This window comes from Camelina sativa, chromosome 5 (genome assembly GCF_000633955.1).
Source record: "Camelina sativa cultivar DH55 chromosome 5, Cs, whole genome shotgun sequence".
Taxonomy (NCBI): domain Eukaryota; kingdom Viridiplantae; phylum Streptophyta; class Magnoliopsida; order Brassicales; family Brassicaceae; genus Camelina; species Camelina sativa.
Window position 1 is genome coordinate 2251562 of NC_025689.1, and position 12781 is coordinate 2264342.

Below are 12781 nucleotides of genomic sequence, written 5' to 3' on the forward strand. Positions count from 1 at the left end.
CACATATGAAAGGATAACATATTATATATGCCGACAATACTCAATACATGCATGACAATGTTGGGACCTTATTTCAAGGATATATTTATAAATATATATATATGGAATTACAAACGTCTATACGGCGAGAAGGGGGCGGTTTGATGCGTTTCTCGTAAAGTTTAGTCGTCTTTGCAGTAATCGCAAAAGCATTTGATAGGTTTGTGTTTGGGTTGCTTCACGCATTTACCACCTTTCGCACCTTTGAAGCTCCGGCAGTTTTGACGGCACAGCGTCGGGAAGAATTTAGGGTTACAGAACGTGGGACCCACGTCTCCGCCGTATTCAACCACGCATTTGAACTTGTCACCGGCTTCTATCTTCTCTGCTGCCTCTGCATATAGTGATCATCTTGTATATATATGTAGTAATGTAGTAACTAGTAACTATATAAGATTAAGTCACAAGTACTTACCAAAAACGACGACAAAGAAGACGAACAGAACAAGGAATATGGAAACAGACTTCATTCTTCTTTTGCCTTAATGCTTATATTGCTACTTTGACGAAGAATGTATGGTCATTTGTGTTTTATAATGATGTCAAATGATTTGTATATATTAAATATAGTAGTATTAAACAAATGATATTCGAAGCCAAAAAGAAAAAAATATATATATATATATATCTGAGGTCCCTTCTAGATTTGACAAATCTAGAACTTTAAAGATGTCTTTCACGTGGTGATTTTGAAGTTCCATTATTTCTTTCTTTTAACCAAAAGATTCGATTTTTGGACTTTTTAGCTCGATTATTATCTCTCGTGCAAAAACACTCGAGTTTTTTCTAGTTATTTTACTTATTTATCAGATAGGATATACCTATACAGTAGATAAGTAAATGACAAAAAATAAATTATCACTAGTTTTGTCGAACCTTTACAAGTTCAAAATACATAACTCTCACCGGTCAGTAAATTACATGAAAATACCTGATATCTGGAGGAATAAAGAGCAAAAAAAAATCAAACACTCAATATCTATTTAGTATTTACAATCAATAATTGTATCCGTCCATTTTCAGAAATTAGACACTTTATTCTCTTCGGATATAGTGACTGGACTAAACAGACACGGTTTAGTCATGCATGCATGAATCAATTAAAATCATATCTAACCACATTTTACTCCTGTGGGGTTTACAGCTTCAACATAAAGCTGAAGCCAATTTGGCACATTAGCATATGAAATTGCATTATACGTAGAAAACAAAAAGAAATAAAGCGATTTTTGCAACTCGGTTTGCCAAGCTAAAATAGCTTCATACGCACAAGCTAGATGGAAATCTTCTTGACACAGCTAGATCTAAGCTTGTGCGAGATCGACATCCACTTACCATCATTTAGACATTAGTTTAGTAGTAATAATAACAGAAGCATTAAACCAAAAATAATAACACAAGCAAACGTACGTGAAACGTCTAGCGTTTCTTATTTTTATATCAATTAATTATTGTTACATTATTTCTTGGATCACTTACCTTTGATTATTTCATTACACATGCAAGATTCAAACACTGCTTAGAAACTGATCGAAAGGTTTATTGCTGCAGAAATCGCAGAAGCATTTAAGATCAACGCATCTCCCACCTTTCGCGCCATTGTCCGAACGACATTTATGATAACACATTGACGGATAAATAAGAAGCATACAATAACTTGCAGGCGCATCGACGTATTCTTTCAGGCACTTGCTATCCCGCGCTTTTATCTCGGATATTTCTGCTCGTGTATATACATGCATAAATAGATTTAAGCAAATAAAAGTCACATATCATGAAACTTTCTGTGATCACCAAGAGAAATAGTCTATGGATCGTATGAATCAAAAATTTTAACAAATATGTGAGAAATACGGAGTTAGTAGGTAATTTACCACTTAATTACCAGAGATGACCAAAAAGAGGATGACAAATATGGCCAAGGTAGAAACTGACTTCGTTTCCTTGCTTGTCTTCTCTCTCTCTCTTTCTAGTCTCTAATCTCTTTGTTTCACTTTGGAGTTGATATAATGTATTTGTAGATATAGGTACAGATGCTTAACACTTGTTGTGGCCTTGTGGGGCTATTTATCTTTGCCGTTGAGGCATAACATTTATCATCGTGATAAATGTTGTTAGCTCCGTCATCACTAAACATCTAGTATATAGAGTGAACCAGAACCTCTAGGTTGAATTAAAAAAAAAATAATAATCTTGTAGGCGATATCTTTTATAGTAATCACCAATATACATATTATTTACTTCAATACAAATTTTTAAAAAGATAATGTTTTTCTACAATTTTGGGCCGTATAATATACATTAATTTTTTGTGTATAAAACTATTGTGTGCTTTGTGTTCAAGCTCCTCCAACACTAGCTAATTTAAACCGGGTGTGCTAATCTGCTATATGTAAATGCATCCTACCGATTGTCACTTATCTTTTCATATTCCTGATAAGTCGTGATATGCTCATATGCATGATTACTATAAAACAGAAGTTACTTCTTTTTTAGCAATGCATTGTCAATAGACTTTATTATACCTAACACATATGAACGAAGAACATATTATGCCAGACAATTCATGCATATGAATGAACGTTATCATACAGGAAAAAGGAAGATGGAGAGATATAGACTTCATTGTTCCTTTGCCTGAATGCTTTATTTGAATTTAAACAAAATATTCGAAGCCAAAAAGGAAAGAAAAAAAACAAATAACTGAGAGTCTTAAACATTGATGGTCCCCTCTAGTAGATATGGCAAATCCTAAAGACGTCGTTTTTACTTTTCACGTGGTCCTTTTATTTATTTAATTTGTTTTGTTATCTCACACGTGGTTCTTTTGATGCTCCATTATTACTGTATTATTTTTTTAAAACCAAAAGATTCGATTTTTGTAACTTTTAACTCGATTATTGCCTCTCGTTTATTTATCAAATAATCGATTTTCTCTACTTTGTTTATTTATTTATTTTGAAGATAGTACATTGTAAATGGCAAAAACTAATCAATAGTTTTTTCGAACTTAAAAGTTCAAAATACATTTTTTTAAAGGTTTTGACACATTTTTAATTAATATTTAAATTATAACTTCGTAGAAGATTATGATTTATGACAATATTAGTTTTAGGTACGTTCTTGCGTGAGTACATATTTTTTTTTTAATCTCTTATATCAATTATTTGTTTTTTTTTTCTTCTTCATCCGTGAGGAAACCGAAGTTGGATCTAACCTCATTTTATTCCTTTGGGTTTACAGCATCAACATAAAACTCTGAAGCCAATCTTCACCATAAGCATATGAAATTGCATCGTAATAAGTAGAAAAACACTAAGGTCATCTTTATTGCTATAACACATGTTGTGTTCTTAAGGATTTTAAAATAATAAAAATGTTGAATAGTGGGTATAACTGTTCTTAAGTAATTGAAAATTGTTCTTATACAAGAACTGTTGAATTTGTGTTCTTAAGTATAGACTATTATTTAATTATTTTAGTTTTTTTAAAATCACTACAACTGATCTACCGTTAAAGATGCTCTTAGAAAGAAAGCGATTTTTTCAACTTGGTTTGCGTATCGAAGGCTGAAAGAGAGGAAGACTAGATGGAAATCTTCTTGACACATGCATGCTTCATCTATAACTTGTGCGAGATCGGTTTTAAGGAGATCCACATCCACTTATCATCATTTAGACATTTATTAGTAATAATAACACAAGCAAACGCGAAACGTCTAGCGTTTTCTTATTTTATTTTAATTATTTATCGTTACATTATTTCTTGGACCACTTAATTCCCTTTGAGTCTTTCATTACACATGCAAGATTCAAACATTGCTTAGAAACTGGTAGGAAGGTTTGTCGCTGCAGAAGTTGCAGAAGCATTTAAGATCAGCATCGCATTTCCCACCTTTCGCGCCCTTGTCCGAAATACATCTATAGTAACATAATGACGGATAAATCCTAGCCATACAATAGATTGGAGGCGAATCGGTGTATTCTTTCACGCAGTCGTCATCATCTCGCGCTTCTGTCTTCGGCATTCCTACACAAATATATTATATACACATATAATACTTAAGCAAATGAAAAAATTTACGTATATGACCGCAAGAAAGACAATATGAATAATGAATCCTATAAAACAACAAAATAAAAAAACTGTGAAAATATCATGGAGTTTGTTAGTTTACCAGAAATAACAAGAACAAGGATGAAAAAGATGGCGAAAGAAGAAACTAACTTCGTTGCCATGGCCATTCTCTCTTTCTCTCTTTTACTTTGGAGTTAATGATGTGTGTAAATGTAGGTATTGTGCTCAACCCTTGTTGCGCGCTATTTATCTTTGTTGTTGAGACGGAGCATTTATCACGTCAGGTGGATAATTTGTCGTTAGCTTGTCATCACTAAAAATCTCTAGTAGGCTGGACCAGAACCTCTTGGATAAAAATAACTTGTAGGCATGCAATAATATCTTCTATAGTAGATCACTAACATACATGTAATGTATTTGTAATAAAAAGTATTCTATTGAAAATACATAAAATGAAAGAAACATGGCTGATTTGTTAGGCCATAGAGTTTTAAGAGTTAAAAGATAAGATTACAACATAGTTCATCAGTTCAATAAAAAAGAGAAAAACAAAAGTAATCGTTTTTTAATTAGGAGGCTGAGAAAAAAAAATCTGAGTAGCAACTCCAAACGCTGCTCCGATCGTGTTTTGACCGCGTCCGATCCTAGCGATTCCGACGATTACTGTTGTGAAGTTGTTCACACGTCAGTACGTCACATGACTCAACAGAAGTTAACTACTATTAGTCTTAAAATTAATCGGACGCCATATGATGTTTTTCTTGTCGTATATGATTCATTAAACATATATAAATTATAATCCTTCGGAAGATTACGATTTATGACCAATATTTATAAGATTTAGATATTTCGTGAGTTTTTGTGGCCGACAAAAATATTTATATTTCGTGAGTTTAAAAAAGAATCTCATATAAATTACTAATTTTAAAATTAAAAGATCTCTTGTTCACATGTAACAATCAAAATTACGGAAGCCGATATAACCCAAAAAGCAAAGTCGTTGCTTTATATTATTATTCATCGTTACATTATTTCTTGGATTATTATGCAAACCATGACATTTGCAAGATTCAAACTTGTCTTATAAACTGTTCGGTAAGTTCTTCGCCGCAGAAGTCGCATAAGCATTTAACACCGTCACTTCCCCAGGTGCATTTACCACCTTTAGCACCCTTGTCTGCTTGGCACCTTGAAACACAGAACGACGGAAATATCCGAGGCGCACAGAATTGGAAACCAACATCACCACCGTATTCTTTCAGGCACTCTTCAGCATGAGCTTCTGTCCCTGGCATTTCTGCACAAATAATATATATAGATTACACATATAGTTAAGCAAATGAAGATTCACATATATGACTTCGAGAAATATATATATGTATGGATCCTATGAATCATAAAGTTAAAAACAAACATGCGAGAATACCGAAGTTTTGTTAGTTTACCAGAGATCACCAGAACGAGGACGAAAAAGATGGCGAGAGTAGAAACTAACTTCGTTGCCATGACCATTCTCTCTCTTTGTCTCTCTTTTTAATTTCGGGTTAATTATTATGTGTAAAGGTACTGATGCTCAACAATTGATGTGGTGCTATTTATAAACTAATTACCACGAGAACCACGAGTCAACAGCTGCCATTAGTCATCACCATACTCTTCAAATTAACCGGAATATATAGGTTTTGTTCCGGTTTAAATCGGTTTGACATACTGTATATATATTTCTAGGAGACCTACTCTGGGTGAATTTGGGGACTAGCAAAGTTTTGACAAAGAAAACAACGAATCTTATTAAAATTGTCATTTTTAAAGAAAATTTATTAAATAGTGTTATGTTATTTTTGTGTTTATATGTTTAAATAAGATTATTACGTGACTTTTTATGAAAAGGACCCCATTATCCTATGTACAACACGACAAAACACCTAATACTGTACACATATAAAAAGCTGACATCCGACAAAAGAAAAAGAAAACTTTTAAAACCTAATTATTTTTGAAAAATCCACAGTGAATTTTGTAAAAATATACACATATTCTAATTTCATCGATTACACTAATTCTTCGAGTTCCTCAAATTTTTCCTCAATTTCTCTGATTATCAAATGTTGTAACATTTTTGGTTATCTTCCAATTCTTCAACCATTTCAGTATATGTGTTACCATTTAGATTTCAGACCTATTATTATAATTATTATTAATAATTAAAACGTTTATCAGTCATCTAGTATTTCAAAGATCTCTTGTTCATTTCGTGAGTGACAATCAGATTTACAGAAACCGGAGTCTCTCTCACGTATATATAACTTCATGTCTTCTAGTAACTAAAGTCTAACGTTTCTTTATTTGGATTTTACTTATCATCATTACACTTTTTGTTGGACCATTTACCTTCATTATTACACAAACCATTACACATGCATGACATGCAAGATTGAAACATTGCTTAGAAACTGATCGCAGACAGAAGGTGTGCCGCTGCAGAAATCGCAGAAACATTTAAGACCATTGCATTTTCCACCTTTCGCGCTCTTTACCGAACGGCACTTATGAATTATGATAACACAGCGACGGATAAATCCTAGCCGTACAATAGCTTAAAGGCGCACCGCTGTATTCTTTTAGACACTGGCTACCATCCTGAGCTCCTATCTCAGCTATTTCTGCTCAGATAAATTTCAGCACATATAATGAAAAGTTGCTGCGATCACGGAGCTTAGAAATACTTTAATGGATTGGATCGTATGAACCCCCAAATTTCAACAAATATGTGAGTAGTAAGTTACAATAATTTACCAGAGACAAACAGAGTAGATGGCGAATGTAGAAACTGATCACTTCGTTGCCATGCCCATCTTCTCTCTGATTAGTCTCTATTCTCTCTGTTTCACTTTGAATTTGATGCGTATGTAAATGGACTCATGCTCAGCAGCACTTATTGTCGTCGTATTTATTTTTTATCGGTTGTTGTGTGGAGCCTCGTGACCACAAGTCATTTACCTGTCATCACTATGGCCTTATGCATTATTTTTGTAGTAGACCCAACCAGGACTGTTATTAACTTATTACTACAAATTAAAGCTTAAAAACTGTTTTCCTCCATGAGCCACTTGCTCAAGCTCCTCTAACACTTGGCTTCGAACTGCCATGCATGCAAATAATCCTACCGATTGTTAAAAAAAAGTAACCACTTATATTATATCTAATCTAAGTATTACTTAGTTGCATGTAAAAAATTACAGAAGCTTAATCCAGTGCCATTTCTTTCAAAAAAAACACCCAATATATACATGCTTAAGTTAAACTTTTTTTTGTTTTTTTTCTTCTTTTTTGTAAAATTATGGGGCATTCTCAAAAATGCCCCTTTTTCCATACATCTTTTTAAAAATACCCCTTCATGTTAACCATTTTTAAAACTACCCCTCTTTATATACAAAATGACCAAATTACCCTTTTTTGAGTGACAGCAAGAATGTACAGTCATCAAAATCGAAAATATTTTCCCGCCAAAAAAATTTCCCGCCAAAAATTTTTTTTCCCGCCAAAACTGAAAATTTTTCCCGAAAAAAAAATTCTTTCCCGCCAAAAAAAAAATTTCCCACCAAAATCAAAAATTTTTCCCGCCAAAAATATTGAAATTTATACCTTTTAAAAACATTGTAAACGCTTTTAAAATTTTAAAAGCGTTTACAATGTTTTTAAAAACCTTTTAAAAACATTGTAAACGCTTTTAAAAACCTTGTAAATGCTTTTAAAAAACTTGTAAATGCTTTTAAAAGGTTTTTAAGCACCTTGTAAATGCTTTTAATAATTGAGCGGCAGATCAATTGGTGACAGCTTGTCCTGTGGGAAGGTTGTTAAAGGGTGGGGACCAGGGTTCGAGGAACGCCAAGGTGCTAGCCGCTCCAACGGACCCCAAGCTGGCCCTGCAGGGCATCGATCCTAACCCTTCACTGGGCAAATGGAACTATTCATCCAAATCCACAGTAGGTTATTGGTGTACCAAGCGTTCCTCGAACCCTGGTCCCCACCCTTTAACAACCTTCCCACAGGAAAAGCATTTACAAGGTGTTTAAAAACCTTTTAAAACACTTTTAAAAATCTTACAAAAACTTTTATAAGGTTTTTAAAAACGTTGTAAAAGCGTTTACAAGGTGTTTAAAAACCTTTTAAATTTTTTTTAAAAACCATTTGAAAACCTTTTAAAAACCTTTTAAAACCTTTTAAAAACATTTTAAAAATTTTGTAAAAACGTTTACAAGTTGTTTAAAAAACCTTTTAAAACTCTTTAAAAAATCTTGTAAAAGCCTTTACAAGATGTTTATAAGGTGTTTATAAGGCTTTTATAAGGTAGAAACCTTATAAAACCTTTTAAAAACCTTGTAAATTTTTTTTGGCGGGAAAATTTTTTTGTCGAAATTTTTTATCAAATTTTTTTGTCAAAATAATTTTTGGCGGGAAAATTTTTTCGAAAATTTTTTGACGGGAAAATATGTCGGAAATTTTTTGGCGGAAAAATTTTTGTTTTTTTTTTATTGAATAAAATAATTTTCATATAAGGGTAAAATGGTCATTAAAAATTAAAAGAGGGCAAAAATAAAAATAGCCAAAAAAGAGGGTATTTTTGAAAAGGGATATATCAAAAGAGGCATTTTTAACAAATTCTCTAAAATTATGTATACTAACTAGATAAGTACGAATAACACTCGGAGCCAAACAAGGAAAAAAAAAAATGTCTATGACAGTGTCAGCGACGGTCCTTTCTAGATTTGTAATAAAATCTAGTATTTCTGGATTTGCAGTAAAAGACGTTTTTCACGTGGTAGCTCCATTATTTCTTTCTTTCAAACGAAAAAATTCAGATATTTATATTTGTTTTCTACCTCTATTATTGTCTGACTCTCGTTTAATAAGGTTCAATATATTTTACAAATTACAATTACTAGTAATAACATTATTGTCTGTTTACATGTGGACTGGATTAAAACAGTGAAAAGGTATTTACAAATTACTAGCAAACCGATGATAATCATACTTTTTTGTTTGGTTAATGAAACGGATGATGTTATATGATTGTTAAAAATCTACACCAACTTTTATTAAAACCAGACTTAAGTACTAATCTTTTTTCTTTAATTAGAGAGGCTGAGAAAAACCGAAGTAGCAACTCCGATCGCATACACACCAATGGTTGCTCCGATCATGTTTTGACTCGACCGAGTCACCGCTCCGATCCCAGCGATTCCGATGATTCCTAATGGTATCCGACTCGCTATCGTCTTCCTCGCGTTTCCCACAACGGATTCAGTGAAAACCTCCAAAGCCCATTCCTTGAACTCCTCTGATCGGAGGAGGATCTCATCGTCTTCATCCTCCGCCGCCGCAGAAACTCGAGAGATGGTGACACGGAGAGCTGAGTCGACTTGGGATTGACTCGGAGGAGACGAGACCCACTTCGTGGTTAGAGGGAACCGGAGAGAGGAAAGATTCCGGTGGATGTGAGCTCCGGCGGAGAGGAGCTGGTAAGGACGAACTCCGGCGAAAGCATGCTGTGCGAGAGATAGAGACTCCTCGTATGCTGAGTCACAAGCCGAGTCGAACTCTGGCGAGTTGGATAGTATCGTCTTGACTCGCTTTGAACCGGATATACCCATCTCTCTCTCTTTCTCTTCTCTTACGGAAGAGAATAAAATCTATTAAACTGTGTTTGTTTGTTTGTTTCACACGTGACAACTAGAGTTTATTATTAACCGTTGGATTAGCCGTCAATTAATCGAATGCCGTACGATCTATTTCCTTTGTCTTATACTATGAATTATCTCATTTTCTAACATCTATATATACATTTTTCAAGTACAATTATGAAATAAATCCTCAATTTCAAACTTATTTACAAGACTGTCATTGGTATTTAAATTTAATTTATAAAATTTAAACTAAAATATTAAAATGATTAACCAATTTTCCAAAATCGAAACTGATATTAAATATATTAATTACTGTTACAAATCTAATATTAAACAAATTTTTTCATAAAACTCGGATCTTAATTTAATTAAGTTGTAATTTTTGATTTCCAAAAATTAATTTTGATAATACGTACTATTTATCCTTGTCATTGAGACAAAACATTTATTACGAGGATAAACGTCGTTAGTTTGTCATCACTAAAAATCTACTAGGCCGGACCAGAACCTCGTGGATATAAAAAAAAAATTATGGTACGCAACCCTATCTTTTAGAGTCGATCACCGATCACCAATATACATGTAATTTACTTTAATACCAAATCTAAAAGTATTCTGTTTAATTATACAATCTGGACCGTATAATATATATATATATATATATTATTTTTATAAAAATATTGTGTTCAAGCACCTCCAATATTATAAACTTTGAACCAAAAAAAAAAAAAGAACAATATGCTTAATTAGTTGAAGGATGCCGAAGTATATATATAATTACTTAACACAAGGTCATACGGTTCTTTGTTTTATATTTCACTTATTTACTAATCGCTCTTTCAAAAAAATATTATTTTGATATAATACACACAAATTAAAAAAATTATTTAAATTTATGTTTTACTTTCTATAAATACACTAAAATGTTTTCTTTTTCTACATAATAAACTCAAATAATAGAAACTAAAATAAATATTTAATTTTAAAAATTGATTGAAAACATAAAATAAAATTCTTTTTGTAACAAAAAAAAGTATCAAAATAATATTTTTTGTGAAACGTGAAGTGTTATATCATTGATTAGTGGACCATAACCTTTATGGTTATTACACAAACCATGACACATACGAGATTTTAATACAGAGTAGCAGCTTTTGCGTTTGCGGCCACAACGTGTACTGCTAAAAAACTAGTTTCTCCTTTGTGTCCTTAAGGAGTATGTTAATCTTCGATACAACACATAACAAATTCGAAACCCTCTCTAAGAAACCGACATAAAAAAAACTTTACGTCGGCAGTTCTTACACGTTGGTCTTCACAACATTTTCTTTTGTAGTTGGTTGGAGGTGTATGAGCTATTGAGCTCGACCGGACTTTGGTGTTGGAGGTCATGGGATGCTTATATGAGCTTAATCAGACTTTGGTGATGCTTATATGGAGGATCTAAAAGAGAGTGAATGATGATGATGATGATGATGATGACGATGATGATGATTAGAATTGTAGTTTATTTTAAAATGAGGAATATATTAATATGTAGAGTACATGCCAAAACATAATGCTTGAAGTTAATGACACTCGAGAGGATGCCATCTTTTCTTCTGATTTGGATCATGATGGAACTGGTGCTTGGTTTTTGACCCGACTGGTTCTACATACATGCGACCAACCAACATTCTTTCAGTTCTTTTGTCAAAAGGGTCGCTAGCCTATAAGAGACATGACAGAGAGTATTACAAGAGTTCATCCTAGGTCTCTCTATGTCGCTCCCATGTCCAATAAATCAACAGTACGAGCAAAGTCCAAGTCAAAGGTTGAAAAACATAAAGACTGATGATCATATAAGAGCATAAGCCACGCAGAGTAAACCAAAACCAGCACCTTGCGGTCCAAGAAATTTCTATTGAGACCAGCTTGGTTGCACATAACCTAATAGGTCGTTTACTAAATAACTTCGCAAACAAAATTAATCGGCCGCTTAATAGTATTAGTTTTAGTTCTTTCGTGAGCATTTTTTTTATTAATCTCCTATATATATAAGTTATCTAGTTTTTTTTTTAAGTAAAAGATCTCTTATTCACCCGTAATTCCGTAACAATCAGAATTACGGAAACCGAAATCACATCTAACCCCATTTTATTCATGGTATACAGCTGAAGCCAATCTGGTACAAGCATCATAAGTAGAAAACAAAAAGAAAGAAAGCGATTTTTGCAACTTGGTTTGCGTATCCAAGGCTGAAAGAAAGGAAAATAAATGGAAATATTCGTGACACAGCTTGATCTAGCTTGTGCGAGATCGATTTTAAGGAGATCGACATATTTCCACTTATCATCATTATGAAATATATTGTAATGATAATTCACAAGCAAACGTGAAACGTCTAGCGTTTCTTATTTTTCTTTTAATTATTCATTGTTACATAATTATTTGGACCACTTACCTTTGATTATTTCATTACGTATAATAACACAATGACGGATATATCCTAGCCGTACAATAGTTTGGAGGCGCATCGACGTATTGTTTCAGGCACTCCTCATCATGTGCTTTTGTCTTAGGCATTTCTGCACAAATATAGATACTTAAGCAAATATTGATGTACATATATGACAGCAAGAAATACACTATGGATCCTATGAATCATAAAGTTAAATAAATATGCGAGAATACTACTGAGTTTATTGATCACCAAAACGAGGAAGAAAAAAATAGCAAAAGTAGAAACTAACTTCGTTGTCATGGCCATTGTCTCTCTCCCTCTTTCACTTTGGAGTTGATAATGTATGTGTAGGTGTAGGTACTGATGATCAACCGTTTTTGTGGACCTTGTGGTATGTGCTATATATCTTTGTCGTTGAGAGAGAGCACATTATCACGATGATAATTGTCGCTAGCTTGTCATCACTAAAAATCTTCGAGTAGGTTGGACCAGAACGTCTTGGCTATAAAATAATCTTGTAGGCAACCCTATCTTT

The 12781-nt window shown here is 33.1% G+C and overlaps 5 protein-coding genes and 2 long non-coding RNA genes across 7 annotated transcripts; all 7 read right to left on the bottom strand.

Moving 5' to 3' along the window:
* Positions 5-610, bottom strand: LOC109133058 (defensin-like protein 197). The gene is made up of 2 exons (XM_019245656.1): positions 455-610; positions 5-373 (listed from the first exon to the last, which is right to left on the bottom strand). The coding sequence occupies exons 1-2, from the start codon at positions 507-509 to the stop codon at positions 162-164; spliced, it is 267 nt and encodes an 88-aa protein (XP_019101201.1). The 5' UTR covers positions 510-610; the 3' UTR covers positions 5-161.
* On the bottom strand, positions 1429-2166 carry LOC104784993 (defensin-like protein 194). The gene is made up of 3 exons (XM_019245165.1): positions 2131-2166; positions 1925-2015; positions 1429-1759 (listed from the first exon to the last, which is right to left on the bottom strand). Exons 1-3 carry the CDS (start codon positions 2164-2166, stop codon positions 1548-1550), a joined length of 339 nt encoding a protein of 112 aa, XP_019100710.1. The 3' UTR covers positions 1429-1547.
* LOC104784994 (defensin-like protein 194) lies at positions 3735-4378 on the bottom strand. Its single transcript, XM_010510106.2, has 2 exons — positions 4217-4378; positions 3735-4068 (listed from the first exon to the last, which is right to left on the bottom strand). Exons 1-2 carry the CDS (start codon positions 4281-4283, stop codon positions 3851-3853), a joined length of 285 nt encoding a protein of 94 aa, XP_010508408.1. The 5' UTR covers positions 4284-4378; the 3' UTR covers positions 3735-3850.
* LOC104784995 (defensin-like protein 4) lies at positions 5097-5703 on the bottom strand. The gene is made up of 2 exons (XM_010510107.2): positions 5562-5703; positions 5097-5413 (listed from the first exon to the last, which is right to left on the bottom strand). The coding sequence occupies exons 1-2, from the start codon at positions 5626-5628 to the stop codon at positions 5187-5189; spliced, it is 294 nt and encodes a 97-aa protein (XP_010508409.1). The 5' UTR covers positions 5629-5703; the 3' UTR covers positions 5097-5186.
* On the bottom strand, positions 6442-7157 carry LOC104784996. The gene is made up of 2 exons (XR_767299.2): positions 6913-7157; positions 6442-6779 (listed from the first exon to the last, which is right to left on the bottom strand). It is a non-coding gene; the product is annotated as an uncharacterized LOC104784996 (long non-coding RNA).
* Positions 9022-9904, bottom strand: LOC104784997. Its single transcript, XM_010510108.2, has one exon. It carries the CDS (start codon positions 9768-9770, stop codon positions 9249-9251), a length of 522 nt encoding a protein of 173 aa, XP_010508410.1. The 5' UTR covers positions 9771-9904; the 3' UTR covers positions 9022-9248.
* On the bottom strand, positions 11923-12751 carry LOC104784998. Its single transcript, XR_767300.2, has 2 exons — positions 12536-12751; positions 11923-12370 (listed from the first exon to the last, which is right to left on the bottom strand). It is a non-coding gene; the product is annotated as an uncharacterized LOC104784998 (long non-coding RNA).